Source organism: Penicillium crustosum, assembly GCF_028827405.1.
Source record: "Penicillium crustosum strain IBT 35664 chromosome Unknown utg000004l_segment0_segment0, whole genome shotgun sequence".
Taxonomy (NCBI): Eukaryota; Fungi; Ascomycota; class Eurotiomycetes; order Eurotiales; family Aspergillaceae; genus Penicillium; species Penicillium crustosum.
The window spans coordinates 1183348-1197805 of NW_026623125.1; the positions used below are offsets into that span (position 1 = coordinate 1183348).

General features: G+C 47.4%; 6 protein-coding genes across 6 annotated transcripts; 2 read left to right on the forward strand and 4 right to left on the reverse strand.

The window, feature by feature from the left end:
• Positions 1-309: 309 nt before the first annotated feature.
• On the forward strand, positions 310-1106 carry N7487_009507 (uncharacterized protein; the record flags this gene model as incomplete). The annotated part of the gene is made up of 2 exons (XM_056877237.1): positions 310-933; positions 987-1106. 2 exons carry the CDS (start codon positions 310-312, stop codon positions 1104-1106), a joined length of 744 nt encoding a protein of 247 aa, XP_056725817.1.
• Positions 1107-3336: 2230 nt separating this feature from the next.
• cpdS (uncharacterized protein) lies at positions 3337-5056 on the forward strand (the record flags this gene model as incomplete). The annotated part of the gene is made up of 4 exons (XM_056877238.1): positions 3337-3499; positions 3560-3705; positions 3755-4175; positions 4233-5056. The coding sequence occupies 4 exons, from the start codon at positions 3337-3339 to the stop codon at positions 5054-5056; spliced, it is 1554 nt and encodes a 517-aa protein (XP_056725818.1).
• A 2934-nt stretch (positions 5057-7990) lies between these two features.
• N7487_009509 (uncharacterized protein) lies at positions 7991-8731 on the reverse strand (the record flags this gene model as incomplete). The annotated part of the gene is made up of 1 exon (XM_056877239.1): positions 7991-8731. One exon carries the CDS (start codon positions 8729-8731, stop codon positions 7991-7993), a length of 741 nt encoding a protein of 246 aa, XP_056725819.1.
• Positions 8732-9637: 906 nt separating this feature from the next.
• N7487_009510 (uncharacterized protein) lies at positions 9638-11071 on the reverse strand (the record flags this gene model as incomplete). Its single annotated transcript, XM_056877240.1, has 3 exons — positions 9638-10684; positions 10740-10837; positions 10888-11071. 3 exons carry the CDS (start codon positions 11069-11071, stop codon positions 9638-9640), a joined length of 1329 nt encoding a protein of 442 aa, XP_056725820.1.
• Positions 11072-12319: 1248 nt separating this feature from the next.
• On the reverse strand, positions 12320-13300 carry N7487_009511 (uncharacterized protein; the record flags this gene model as incomplete). The annotated part of the gene is made up of 2 exons (XM_056877241.1): positions 12320-13027; positions 13085-13300. 2 exons carry the CDS (start codon positions 13298-13300, stop codon positions 12320-12322), a joined length of 924 nt encoding a protein of 307 aa, XP_056725821.1.
• Positions 13301-13883: 583 nt separating this feature from the next.
• Positions 13884-14273, reverse strand: N7487_009512 (uncharacterized protein; the record flags this gene model as incomplete). Its single annotated transcript, XM_056877242.1, has 1 exon — positions 13884-14273. The coding sequence occupies one exon, from the start codon at positions 14271-14273 to the stop codon at positions 13884-13886; it is 390 nt and encodes a 129-aa protein (XP_056725822.1).
• Positions 14274-14458: the final 185 nt, after the last annotated feature.

The following is a 14458-nucleotide window of genomic DNA, read 5'->3' on the forward strand; positions in this document are numbered from 1 at the left end:
GACCATGTATAGCCCCGAGGATCAATTAAGGGTCGGCCAGTCAAGTCATCACGTCACGTCCGCGGCTTCCCTTTGATATAAGCTCTTCTCGAGTCACTCGTTATTCTCCCTTCTACATCTACCCATCACCACCCATTTCTCTCTTCTTTTCTTACCAACATCCTCAGCTGTTGTACGAGCTACCCTGCATCACTCAGCCTCAGCTGCTCTAAATAAAGTACTTATATCACCGGGTATTCCTTGTGCCTTGCGGCTTTCATCACCCTGGATACCTTTTCATCTTACAAATACCCATCAAACAATCTCGAAATGGCAGTTGACTGCATCTCCATGGCATCAGCCCACCATCCCCATCATCCTTTCAACCAACTCGGTCAGGATCGACACCAAGACGTGGGAACAACCATGGGCAGCAACAACCCATATGCGCGCTACATTTCACCAGCGCCCTCCTACTCTCGACGGTCGCGTTCTGAGTCAGTGAACTCCACGCCTTCAATCTGGTATTCCGGCGCACCCGAACATCATCCGGTGGAGCCGAGACGCAAACGCGAGCACTCTGCTCCTCATCATCGCCGCACCAACAAGTACCCCCGCAACTCTCAGCGTGTGCAACCCGATATCATCGACAAGCTGGACAATGTCACCGATTTCTCCTATCACCACGAGGGCCCGTACGACGCAGCCCGCCCTGAGCGAAACCGCTTTGCCCAGTCCAGCCCGCTGGAAGCTGTCAAGGAGTCCAATGCCGAGGCCCTCCGGGCGACTCCCCACCACAAGATTGCCGACGCCCTAAACAGTCACCGCCCACTAGATGGCGTTGCCTTTTATCCTCCTGGAACCATGGATCGCAATGGCCAGGAGTACTCCTACGAGGAAGGCTCGAATATGATGAATGACTTTTCTGGTAACTTCATGCGCCTTCCCGGCACGGTATGTCTTTCTTTCCCAATACTTTTGTGTCACCATTAATAACTTGGTTCCAGAAATTCACCGAAGAGGATTTCAAGGACGATCCATTCTACAACCGTCCCCAGGTGAACCCGTTCTCTGAACTACGGAGGAAAATCAGTCTGCGACTCAAGAAACGACGCAACACTCATTAAATTGGTTTCCAACTTTGACTACTTCACGACCCTGACGAAAGACTACTTGATGATTACTACGGAATTGATGATGGCTGGATAGCCTGGACTCTTTGGGATTCGGGGTTTGGGTTTTGGTTGGGTTTCAATTTTTGGGTATGGAAACGGTCATGTGTTATCCTATTTGTATTCGGGAGTTTATGCTTATATTGTTTTGAGAGTTTTTCATTAATGGTGTCGATAAATGATGTACGTACCTTGACAAATGAAAGGCCAAGGCCACTTTCCAATTTTCCCTCGTGTTCGTGTCGGTCAACGTGACTATAGTAGTCAACTCAGCCCTTGTAACTTGGCTTTTAATATAATGATTCCACCTTGCACTGGTATACTTGCACTTGTATATATATGATCCAACTCCATCTATTATTCTCTTTTGTCACACACAATGAGCGTATACTGTAGATTTATCTACAACACAAACACTACCGTATCTACCCCCCCCACCCCCCACTGCCGATCGAAGAATGTCACCTGTTCCACAGTGCCGCTCGGCCTCACGCCGTATCCGCCCCCTCGCAGATGTGCAGATCACGAGTTCCCCATTCCACCCCCAGACACCGATAACAATGACAGCTTGGGGTTCCGATCACCAAAATAGCGGCGGAATGGATTCCCTACCTCATCATAGCATCAGCATGAGATTAATATGTAATCATGTTTTCCACGCAGACCTATTTCCTAAAAAGGTAATTATGTACATCTCTGCTCCGCGCATGTACCAAGAAGACACACATTTGATCCCACTCCCATCACCCCGCAATCATATGCAATAATCTGCGTCTCGAAAACTTTGATACTAACTTTTCTCCACGCGTCTTTAATCCTTGGCAATGTGATGATGAAAGATACTTGCAGGAGATGAGTACTGTTCAATGTATGCCTTTGGAAAGCCTGCCCCAATGGCGCTTTGGGATATACACCATTCTGGCTATGGGGAAGGTCGGGCGCCGCGAACGCTTTGGGCATGAATATGAGTTGACGTACAGCTGCATGGATTACGAACGAGATTATGCGGTGTGATAGAAATGCGGGGTTGAATATGTTAGGTATGATGAAGAAAATTCGTCTTTTTTTTTCAGATGGATGAGAGGGTGGATATAGATTTAGAAGACTATTAATAGGAGAATCTAGAAATATCAAGGACATTGACGAGGGAAGAACATGTCTGTTGGAGGACGGGAATAAACCGGACAGGTCACGTGACACACCCGCAAGGAGCAAGATGGTCTGTGAAACCAACTTGGGGATTTTACATAGGCCCTCTATTTTAGACCATAACTTTGTCTTTTTGATAGTGAGCTCTGATCTTGTTCCTGTTGTGGATATCCTGCACAACTTGGATCAGGCGCACGTGATGGGTTGGATGCATCGCTGCCTGAGGCTGCGGTGTCAGGACCAGGTTTGTTCAGCCTTGCGAGGGTTCCCTATACATATAGCTATCGTTCGACGACATTTTCTCGCTGGATTCGCGATTTTAATTCAATTTCACATACCCATCTTAAATAATCACCTGAGCAAGACCCTTGAAAACCACCAACCATCCAACAGTGCCCATTATTCATGCGATGGGATCACACGTTAATGGCGCCATCACCTAGAAGCCTTCAAGGTGCATGTTGATGCACCTTACTCGGGTGGTACCACATTTATTTGATCCGAAATAAGATCTTTCTGCAGGTACGAAGTACAGGCGGCAGGATTAACATCACACATCGTTTGACACCACGAAATGTATTCACTAAAAGGAACACAATCGATATCAGGGTCCTGCTCCACTATGAACTTACCTATTCAATAACTATAGAAGTCACATGCGACTGATATCTCTTTGAATGGACAGACGCCCGACGCTACGAGTGCCTCATATGCTAGATAGCGGAGTCCGTCGGAGCAAAAGGATGGGAATCAACTCGTCATGCCGATTGTTCCTGACGACGTTGCAATCACTTGCAGATCACGTTTGCTAGCAACCAATGCCTGATTCATAGTGGGTCGCGCCCCGACTAGTCATGGTCTCTATTGGCAAAGCTTGGTAGTGCGTTCATGTCTTAATATCCGCCCGGAGCGCAGATCGCTCCGACCAGCACGCCTTGCTGAAAGGGAATTGAAAGACAATGGGATTATAAAAGCAGGCCTTCCTGCTCCTCTATTCTAAGTTTGGTTCTCTAGGCTCGCGGAGGATTATCCCACAATGTTGGTTTTGGCACCCCTTATTTCCTTGGTGGCTGCGGTCGCGGCGTTGCAAAACCCGCACCGTAAGGCTCAGTCTCTCAGACAGCCTGCGAATGATCTGCGCAAAAGAGAGGTCTCTTCTTCTCCGGCTGAGCACAAGTACCTCAACGAGAAGACGCAAAGTAAGTTCGGAACTTTGTCTTCGTAGAATCTAAGACTGTCAACTTACAATTCACTTCTAGAATTCCAAGTGAACGGTACTCACTTCCCTCAAGTCCCTTTTGACATCGGCGAAAGCTATGCTGGACTTTTGGAGAACACGCCCCATGGAAAATCGAGCTTGTTCTTCTGGTTCTTCCCATCTACCAACCCAGCTGCGGAAAAGGAGGTACGTTGGTTCCTATCCGTCGCAGAATTTCATCTAATTTTCCTCCAAGATTACCATCTGGCTGAATGGAGGCCCCGGATGTAGCTCCCTTGACGGTCTGCTACAAGAGAACGGCCCGTTCCTGTGGCAATCTGGAGTCTACGAGCCTGTGCGCAACCCGTACTCATGGACCAAATTGACAAATCTGGTCTACATCGACCAGCCTGCCACCACTGGCTTTTCCCCCGGACCAGCCAATGTTACAAATGAACAGGAAGTCTCCGATCAATTTAACGACTTCTGGGAGCGCTTCATTGAAACCTTCAGCATGGAGGGCTACAAGATTTATATCACCGGAGAGAGCTATGCTGGCCAATACATTCCGTATCTTGCAGATGGGATGTTGAAGCGCAAGGACACCAAGAGTTTCAACCTCAAGGGTATCCAGATTAACGACCCGTCCATTAACGATGATTCCGTTATGATTTATGGTGAGTTACTACTACTATACTAACGAAAAATGCCCTCGTACTAACTAAAACCAATAGCCCCTGCCGTTGCAGCGCTAAACCACTACGCCTCCGTCTTCGCACTGAACGAAACCTTCACCAAAGAAATCAACCACCGCGCCGACAAATGCGGCTACACCAAATTCTTAAACGAAGCTCTAACCTACCCCCCACCAAAGCATTTCCCCAAAGCACCAGACACATACGCGCCAGGCTGCGACGTCTGGGACGAAGTCGTAAAAGCGGCAACCTACATCAACCCCTGCTTCAACATCTACCACCTAACAGACTTCTGTCCCTTCCTCTGGGACGAAATGGGTTTCCCCTCACTAGCCGCAGGACCAAACAACTACTTCAACAGCTCCGCTGTCCAAAAAGCCCTCAACGTCCCACCCACAAACTACGAAGTCTGCGGCGGAGACCTCTTCCCCGACGGCGATCTCTCACTCCCCAGTGCCCTTGGCCCACTGCCCAGTGTCATTGAGGCTACAAATAACGTCCTCATCGGCCACGGCTGGCTCGATTACTTGCTCTTCGCCAATGGAACTCTCGCTACAATTCAGAATATGACTTGGAATGGCGCTCAGGGATTCCAGAAACCGCCCGTCGAACCCTTGTTCGTGCCGTATACGGCTGCTCTCGATCGCCTGGCTAATGGGGAGACTTCTACCCCCTGGAATGCGGATTCTGGTGCTGGTATCCTTGGAACGGCGCATACTGAGCGTGGTCTTACTTTCAGCTCGGTTTATAACTCTGGTCATGAGATCCCGCAGTACGCTCCCGGTGCCGGTTATCGGCAATTGGAGTTCTTGCTTGGGAGGATTAAGAATCTCCAGGAGAAGAAGCCTTTTACGGGGATTTAAATATCAGCTTGGGGTTTTTGATTGTCTGTAGCTGGATGTAAACCAACTGGGCCTTTTGTATAGGTGTGAAATAGGAGAGGCTCGTGGGTTCTATTTAATATGATAGCATAAATATGTACATAATATTACTGATCCGAGCACAACCCTGAAAGCCATATTGTAGCGTGGGTTCGGGACTAGGAAGATCACACCACTTAGCTGAGAAAAGCAAAAGTCACAATCCAACACAAGGAACTTGGCTTGGAAACGATAAGCAGTAATTCTTTCTGGAACACCGACGGAAATCCCCCAAACACTTCCAAGCCTCAAATATAACTGGTAGTGGACTCTGGGCACGATGTGCGGTGTCTGGCGCGGGTTCTCCAGAGATGAGAGGGTCTTGTAGGACATAAGCCATAGAAGTGGGGTTGGCGAGCAGGCTCCGTTATTTTCCGGGTCAGCGAACGACCAGGACATCCGGCTGGGGCGCACTACTCTCGTCCATTTCTTCTCCAGCGCCGTACTGCCCCTCGCTCTTTCGTGGCCAATAGGGCGCCCTCCAATAAGGGGCGGGAGACTATATTTTATTAGCGTGTCATTTTTAATTCTGTCATAGGAACCGGAGATATACTTCCTGCATGTCTGCCATTTTGGGAATTCGGATGTAATTTGGGTATCAGACTGAAATCCAAGATGGAGACGTATCTTAGATACGAGACGATCATCTAACCATCTGTGGCTTCATGGGAATTGACACCGTCTAGTCGATACGGTGTCCGTGTAGTCCCCTCCTCAGGATGAGACTTCTTCGGTATGCTGGTATTTCCCGAAAATTATCGCCATTTCCAGGCATGGAAGAGATAACAGAGCTCTCAAATATGTGGTTCGGTAGTATGTGAAGAACGATGTGGAATGATGTGAAGGTCGTCCTTTACTGCTTACGATGGCTGACGACGGAAATCTTCCAGTAGATCTTCCCAGCGGAATGATTTCGCATCTGAGCGACGGCCCATCAAAACGGAAGCAAGGCCAGGGCGATACCAAGCGTGGTGGAACTGAAATTGTAGCTAGGGGTGGTATATAAGACCATATATACCGGAGCTAGGCGGTGGTAATGGCCGTGCTTGTGAAAAAGAAAGAGTAGTCCAAGGCAAGCTTCTTAGTGTTATATCGTACGTCTAGGTGAGTCGAAGTTGTTGAAAGTGAGTCTGTGCCCCACCACTCGATATGACAGCCGCGTATTCCATGAAATTGATCGGTGGATTGACGGAAGTGTCATCAAAGACCGTTATGGGGAATGAGACATGGTTGAGATTTAGTGCTGGTTTCGATTTAGCCATATTTTGGTCGGGAGTTCCAGTCTTTCTGGTCTTTGTGATGCGTATGGAACTGCTCTATTGCCGACCTCGGCAGAGGAACAACGGCATTTTGGTAGGTTTTTTAGACGCAGGCTGAACATTTGCCGGTTATATTTTACCACAGAGCTTTTTTTTTCAGCTAGAAGTCGATTTTCTGACGTGTTTGGGGCGAAGCAGTAGACACTGTAGAGCTAAGTTGGCGGTGAGAAGCAGAGGTAGCCCATGACACTTCTTTGGTCTTTTGTGTGAGGTGCTGTCTCCGTTAACCTTTTAAAGCTTGATGGTCTGACTCTCTAAGTCGGCTTCTACTCTGAGGAATTAGGAGACCACTGCTTTGTTTGGGGAGACTCGAACTTTGGGTCGAGTTTCGCCTTAGCTTGAATGCGTAGATGATATTCGCTCTTGCCGCGCAATCGAGATCGGCCTACCGCAAATATCCCTTTAGGTATCCTAAGGACCAACTCCCGTAAGGTGTCCTTTGAATGTTCTTCGCAAGCTCTTTGGTTGGAAATGCTCTGTCGGGCCCCGAGTGTATGCCCTAGACTCTATTGACAAATCCCAAATTAGCGCTTCGATGGTGCTAATATGAGCCGGGGCTAATGGATAGAACATACCTGGCCCTGTCGTGTTTTACATAGCTATGAAGGCCATAAGCTCTGGATAGGAGCTTCCACTCCCTTTTAGATGGCTCTGTGCGGTATTAGTGCGATCCAAAGATTTTTTGGGGGAATGATTTACTCACTGTTGCCCTCTTTCTCTTCGGGGCAATGATGCCAATAGAAGTCCGAGATACCTCTGGATAGTTTGACCTTCTCGGCAAGCGATGGGCTAGACAAGCGATGCTCAAGGGACTATGGTCTGGAGGTTCAAACATCTACCTTCCTCCAGGTTCCCTGCGACGATGTGTCGAGGAAGACATTAAAGAATAGAGAAAGCCAGGTAGGAGCAGCATGAAGGAAATAGATGGCCAAGACATGGTTTAGAGGCTGTGGACGGAGTCACAGTGGGTTTATAAAGAAGATTCCCCTCGCATGGACGCAAAAACAATGAGCAGCAGAGTCGCACCTTCCTTGGCCTTTGCACCTTCCCTACTTTACCCGTTTTTATATTGGAAACACCCAAGTATAACCAGTTAACATGAAGGTATATAATAGACTCCTTTGGAGACTACCAAGAATAAAAATCAAAACGAGCCCAGTGATGACTCTGTTAAGTAATGTTTGAAGAAGTAATGTGTATGACGTCATTGACGGGAGATCTTAAAAACTGCGGCCATGGGCCATTTTTATACTCGTTAACATCAAGTACCATCAAGGAATTCACAGTCTGGCTCGAGAATAAATGACCTTACTTGATTCTTGGTTATAATAGTCTGATATAGTCTCTCTATTAATTCAATTACATTAAATGTATAGAAAAGTGAAGTATCATGACATATCCCAATTAATCCATTAATTATCTCATATATTCCAATCCTGCTCTATCCAGCAGCGATATTCCTCCTCTCGAATTGATCAAAATTAATACACTATCGTGTGTATTTCGAAACATTCCCTCAAACCAGAGGGTGTTGTTTCTTCATTCGAAAATTCACATCTTAGTTCTTCTTGGCAGCGGAAGTAGCCAAGCTGGTGCTGCTGGCAACACCGGAAGAGGAGGGAGTAGCGGCCAAGGGGCCAATCTTCCAGGTGCCACAAGGGCTAGTGGGGGCAGTGAGGCATCCACCGAGGTACTCGCCAAGGCTACCAGTCTGGTTGCGAGTGGACAAGATCTGGGCAGGGCCGTAGGCAGCCACAAGGGAAGTAGAGTTCGCGGCGAAGTAGGTCGAGTTGACGCGGCTACCAATCAAGGCAGAGTGGGCGCTGTGCTCGGCAGCCAGACGAGCCAAGAGGAAAGAGACCTCGGGGGACTCGGAGTAGCCGGCGAGACCGATGAAGGCACCGGTGACGGTATCCTCGAAGCGGTAGGCCCACTGGGCCCAGGCCTGAGTGCTGCTAACCTCGGGGTAGGTGTAGGTGCAGGTGGGCTTGGAGAAGCCGGGTGCCTTGGCACCGACCTTCTCGATGGCGGCGCTAGATAGAGTGTTGTCCTTCTCGAGGCCGAAGAGGACCTTCTGGTACGCTAGAAGAGTAGCGTTGTTGGAGTTTCCGAAGGTGCTGTTCACGGTGGAGTTGTAGAAGCCGCCGATGAAGTCGGAGACACCCAGAGCGAATTGGAGGACCTTGGTATCAGAAGATGTGGGCGAGCAGGTTGAGGATGAGCCTGCTGCGGAGGTGCTGGTGGCGGCGGAGGTGGCAGTGGCTCCGGCCAGGAGGAGGCTGACGATGTTGAAACGCATAGCTCTTGGAGTTATCTCGGAAGAGTTATCGTGTTGGAGAGTTGAGAGAAATTGTGTTAAGATAGAGAAGAGATGCTACGGCTACAGGTAGTTAAATACCTTTTAAACTTATAGAACCGCGCAATCTTTCAAGTCATCTCTAGACATCATCATCCCAGCGACGCATGCGGTAGGCTTCGAGTACGTTATACCAAGTAGACTTTATGAATAACCGGTAGTCTCCTCTCCATTGGCGTCATGGACCACAGTATAAACCTTTGAGCGTGGGGTGTCGTGGAATCGACATTGGCATGTTCTGCTGGCATGACGTCGACCACTTGACCACTTCAATTTTGGAGGCGACTAGACTTGATATAAAACTCTGTCGAGGTTAAAGATTCGAAGATTCAAGATTCTTGCTAAGTGGGTTCCGGATCGTCGGGAGACCCGGTATACCCCGATGACTTGGATCATGGCGTCGTGGATGTGAAAACTTTATTAAATGTTGCATAATAATTAGATTCTTACAATATTACTCTCCAGGCGTTTCTAGATTTACAAATACTACTACTCATTGTCTATGAATATTCGAAGGAAATGTGAAAGTGGTGATGGTAGTTAGTAGATAGAGTAATATATATCTAACATTCGGATGCTGGCGGATCGTCGATGCTAACATCAAAATTTAACTTTTAAGGCAAATCACGGAATTTCTTATGAATTTCTTAATCATGAAATCACAAATTGAGCATAATTTAAAAATAGTCTTGAATATAAACGGGAGTCTGCTCAAACGGAACGGGAAGAATCGGTAGACGATGAAGTATATCAATTTGTATAAGTAGCCTATGTAGCGATCCCAACCCTCCTTTGTCCCACCAAAAAAGCAGACGTTAATCATCAGCATAAATGTGCAACAACACTCGCCTATATACATTTCATATAATGCGCGACTATACATACCCCACTAAACAAGCAACTAAGTCCCGTACACAAGATGATAAGCCCATATCCACTACCATATCCCGCTACCGCAGAATCCGACACTGGACCAAATATAGCCTCACTCAAGGGACCGCTAACAACGTTTCCAACTCCACGCCCAAAGGCAATAACTCCGAAGATGATAGTTGCGTCTGCAGACGGATCAACTCGTCGGATCTCGTGGGTCACTCCAGCCCATGTCGCAGAGTAACACCCTGCGAATAATCCGTACGCGACAGAAAAGACAAGCAACGTGGGCAAGCTCGTTGAGAATCCCCACAGGAAAAACACAGCCAGCGTACTACCGACTGTTGAGATGGTAATGCAGGTGATAGCATGATATCGGTCTGCCAGATGGCCCATGGTAACGCTGCCGAAAACCGACGCCAGATTCAACAGCGTGACGGACAACGAGGAGAGGAAATCCGTAGCGCCAATGCTGCGGGCGTAGGATGGCAAATAAATGCCGGGCAAGAAAAATCCCAGTGCCTCTATAATGTTTCCGAGTTGATAGAAGCAAAATATCCTGGTGGTAAGGAAGCGGAAGTTCAGACGCTGGTAGTCGACAGTTCTTTTAACTGGGAGACGTGGTCGGTGGAAGTATATGAAGGGAGCTGCGAGAAGGAATACTATCACGGAAATGACCCTGAGAGTAGTTTCGAATCCGTACCGACCCAATAGCTTCTCGAGGCCAATTGGGAATATTATCCCGGATACCCCTGACCCCGCCCAGGTTATGCCGAACGCGAGTCCTCGTCGGTTGACGAACCACTCATCCATATACAGGATGGATGGACTGTAGGCAATACAGCCGCCGATTCCGAAACCGACTCCTTGGGAGAGCACGAGGTGAGTGACATTGGTGGAAAATGAGCCCAAAGCAAGAGAAAGGCACATCATGGTCAGTCCTACTGATGAGAACCAGCGGCCCCATCCAGGGAGGAGGATCATAGCAATAATGACCAGTGGGCAGCTCAAATAGGATATTCCCTGTGGATGGTGTTAGAAAGAAACAAACTGTTGCAAGGGAATTCGGTGTTCTCACTGTAGCACATGTTCCGATAACAGCTACCATGCTAGAGTCCTGGAAAGCTTCATGGTCGTGATAGTATTTCTGGAAGACTCCGAATGAAAAAGCAAATCCTGGTCTTAGTTAGTGAACTGTCACCTTGTAGTCACGCGAGCAGACTCACCCCATATCAAAGCTTCGATCATAACACAAGCTGCCAGAAACATCCACGCGTGGAATCCGCCGTCGACGGGTGCTAATTTCGGTCCATCATCGGCAGACGATTCATCGAACTTTTCGGGGCACAAGCGGATCTGAGCTTCACTGCGAGGTAGTGAGTCACTGCAAGAAGGGCGTCTTCTGTCCATATTGATGATGTTGAATTCAGATGGTCAGACTAGAGAAAGACGTTGAGATAAAAGCAAGTCCTAACGGTGAATGTGTCCATTTTAACTGCATCTATATTAAGCAATAAGGTCACATTGTTTCATCAAGGAGGCCTAGCGTCTGAAGGGATGGGAAGAACTCTTGGTGGAGATCAGGCGGGTGTTGGAAGGAATTTCCCTACGTAGACATTAAGGCTGGCATGCAACCTCAACGACCGAGCGGCATATTATACACTTGTGTATCTACTTCAAACATCGGAGGTAGCTCAAGAGTAACCATATCGCCGATTTCGCAATCAGGCTGGGAATCTGATGTTTCCGATCTAACATATATGTAAATTCATAAGAGCACTGTGACAAACTTGTCGTACTGGGGTATGATATTGAGCCCCTGCGTTGAAGCCTCAAAGAAAACAACGTTTTTAAAAGGCCGAAACTGACGTGCTTTGCGTGGGGAATAGAGAGATCCCCCGGCCTGCGACGGAGGATTGTAGCATAAATAACGGCTAGGGACGGATGTGCGAAGGGATTGGAATGTACAGTATGATCATCGCCAAATGAAGATAAAGACGTCGGAGACTTGTGCCAATGTATGTCCTATGATATCACCCATAAAGCTCCGAACTGCAGATCACTAAACAACCCCCTTGCTCGGTACAACTCCGCGCAGTGCCACGTTAGACGGAGCATGAGCTAGGAGGCTTGGTGATTGTAATCAAGGGGGTATACAAGCGCCAATCATCTCGTCTAGGATGTGACATAGCACGTAAGAAGTATAGATAACAACATGCCAATATATGAGGCCTGTGAGTCCTTCTTATGGTCTGTGGCAAATCTTGTATCGCTCAAGTTTGCTGTCGTCACACTATAGATGATCTTGAGACCAGATTTGGCCACTGCAGGATTCTAATGACATGTGGTATTTAGCATAGACCTTTATACATGTTTCCGAAAACTCTTGGTTCAATTTCCATGTGACAGATGATCCTGACCTACTTCAGACCACTGAAGAGCAACAAAACTGTTTCTCGGAGTTCGTTGTAGCTAATTTACCTTTTTAAGTCTACAGAGAAGACTTTCAGATATTACGTTCACCTGCATTACTAGGAGACCAAAAAGCTAGTTCTAATCTACAAAACACCTGGAGAGATGTACGAGTATGGTTTAACCTCCAACAAGTGCATAAAAATGTGGGTGGAAGATCAGTTCCTTACTCCAAGCGATACCCCTTCAGTTGGCGAGCCAAATATTCTGATCCGTGCCATATCCAAACGGAATCCAGGAATCATTAAAGTACCTCTGTAGCACAGTTTGGGTGTAATTCATATCATCAACACAGTATCCACCACCCCCAGGACCGATATGCGAACAATGCACGTCGGGCCGGTACTGCACCATATGCTCATGAACCTCACGACACAGCAATGTGTTACGCCCGAGCTCGTGGGCCTTTCCAAAGCGTAGAGTCTTAGTCAAAAAGTCATAGCAAGTTGGGGTGTCTGTATATTGCTGGTTCGAACCCGTGCAATACTTTTCATGTGTATCACAGATGGTCGTGGCCAGTAAATCAGCAACATAGGCAACAGCCTGGTCAGGCTCAGTCGCATTTATTTTGGTTGCGACTCCTTCGACCAGGAAGTCCAGTAGATACTCGAACCAGCGGAATGTGGCATCGTACTGTGCGATCTTCCCGTCGGTGTTGAACTTGATCCATGTGTCGATTGTCACTGGGATAAGGACACCGAAACTGGTTGCGTTGAAGGTGACGACCGTTGTCGCGGATGCGATGTTGTCATTGGCGGTAAATTGAGTGATGTTATATGCGATCGGGATACCGACTAGACTGACGTGGTCTGGGTCAGCGAATAAGCCGAAGATATATTCGCGGTTTAACTCATCGCCGTCAAAGGTGCGGGTAATGTCGACACGGCCTTGTACCTGTCTTGTGTTAGAGAATTGAAAATAGGACACGGTAAAGCCTGGGGATAAACTGACGTCTGAAGCGAAAATAGTCGATTCATTGCCTTGGGTCTGTTTGAGGTTTGCAGGGTAGAGAAACGAATCCCAAAAGCCCTTCTCGAGTTTCCAGAGCTGGTCAAATGTGAAGGCTTCTTTTGGATTCTCCGATGAATCCTTAGACTCGACCGAAGCGAACAAGCATGCCGATATGATTCCAAGCAAAAGGGTCCACTGCCCAGATTGAAGATGCATGATAATTATTTCACAGTAGCGTGTCTTGGTACTTGGATGGAAAAGAGCGTGTTGTTATGAGGAATCTAACTAGCATTCCTCTCTCGATGAGAGGCATGTCAATTTTGATATTGGGAGTACCACCCCAAATATCGCCTGTCTAATGATAAGAAAACCAAAATCATTATAGTGCAGTATAATAAAAGGGCTTGAATCTAATTTTAAAAACAAACTACCAATTCAAATCCAAATTAGCTTGAGGGTTCTCACAGTGGCATATTTGTATTGGGCTGGCTCCCAGCCTCCTTGCACGCGGTTGCAGCCTCTCATTCCAAGCCAGAAAGTTGATTGAAAGCCAATCCCGAAAAAGCTAAACCAAATTGTTGAAACACGCCGTGGGTCTCGCCTAGAAATCACAAGAAGTCAAGCCGGGAGATGACTAGTAAAACGTTGAATGAAAGTAGACAGTCCCTGTGAGAACTTCAAACGGGTCCAGGTAAAGAGAAGTATATAACCAGTTGTTAAACACAAATAAATAAACCAAATCCACACTATAGACGCATTTTTAAAAAGATTATGAAACAAACCTACCGAATACCCAAACCTACAGACCATCCAACATATCCTGCAGCTGCCAAGCAACAGACGCCTCACTCTGCGGGTCATTCACCAGAGACCTACTCAGCTCAATTAAAGTCTTCTCAATGAAATCGCAGACTCGAGGGAAAGTACTCTGGAAGTACCCAGGGTGTCTGCTAGCGACCAATGGATGATTCGGGAAATATACTGAGATATCCGACGCTAGCATTTTGATCTTGCGCAATGATAGGGCAGTCGTAGCAAGTCTCTGGCTCACTATATGTTGATAGCCCGGGTGGTTGATTAGAACGTCAATCTGGTATACGAGTTCTGCTCGGAGCCCATTGGTCTCTTGTGCGAAGATTGGTACGAGGTTTTCGAGCCAGTAGGGTGAAGAGCTGTCCCACCACGCCATTGTTGTTGAGTGATTGTGGAGTAGGTAGAATCCGAATGTTAATAATGGTTGTTTGCTACTCCGGGAAGGATTGACGAGGTGTTATTTATATATGTTGGGCTAGCATATATCAAACAGAGCATTTAATACTACAGTAATTGGCAGTGAAAGAAACATCACTCACAAAGCTCACTGTTTGGTTTCTT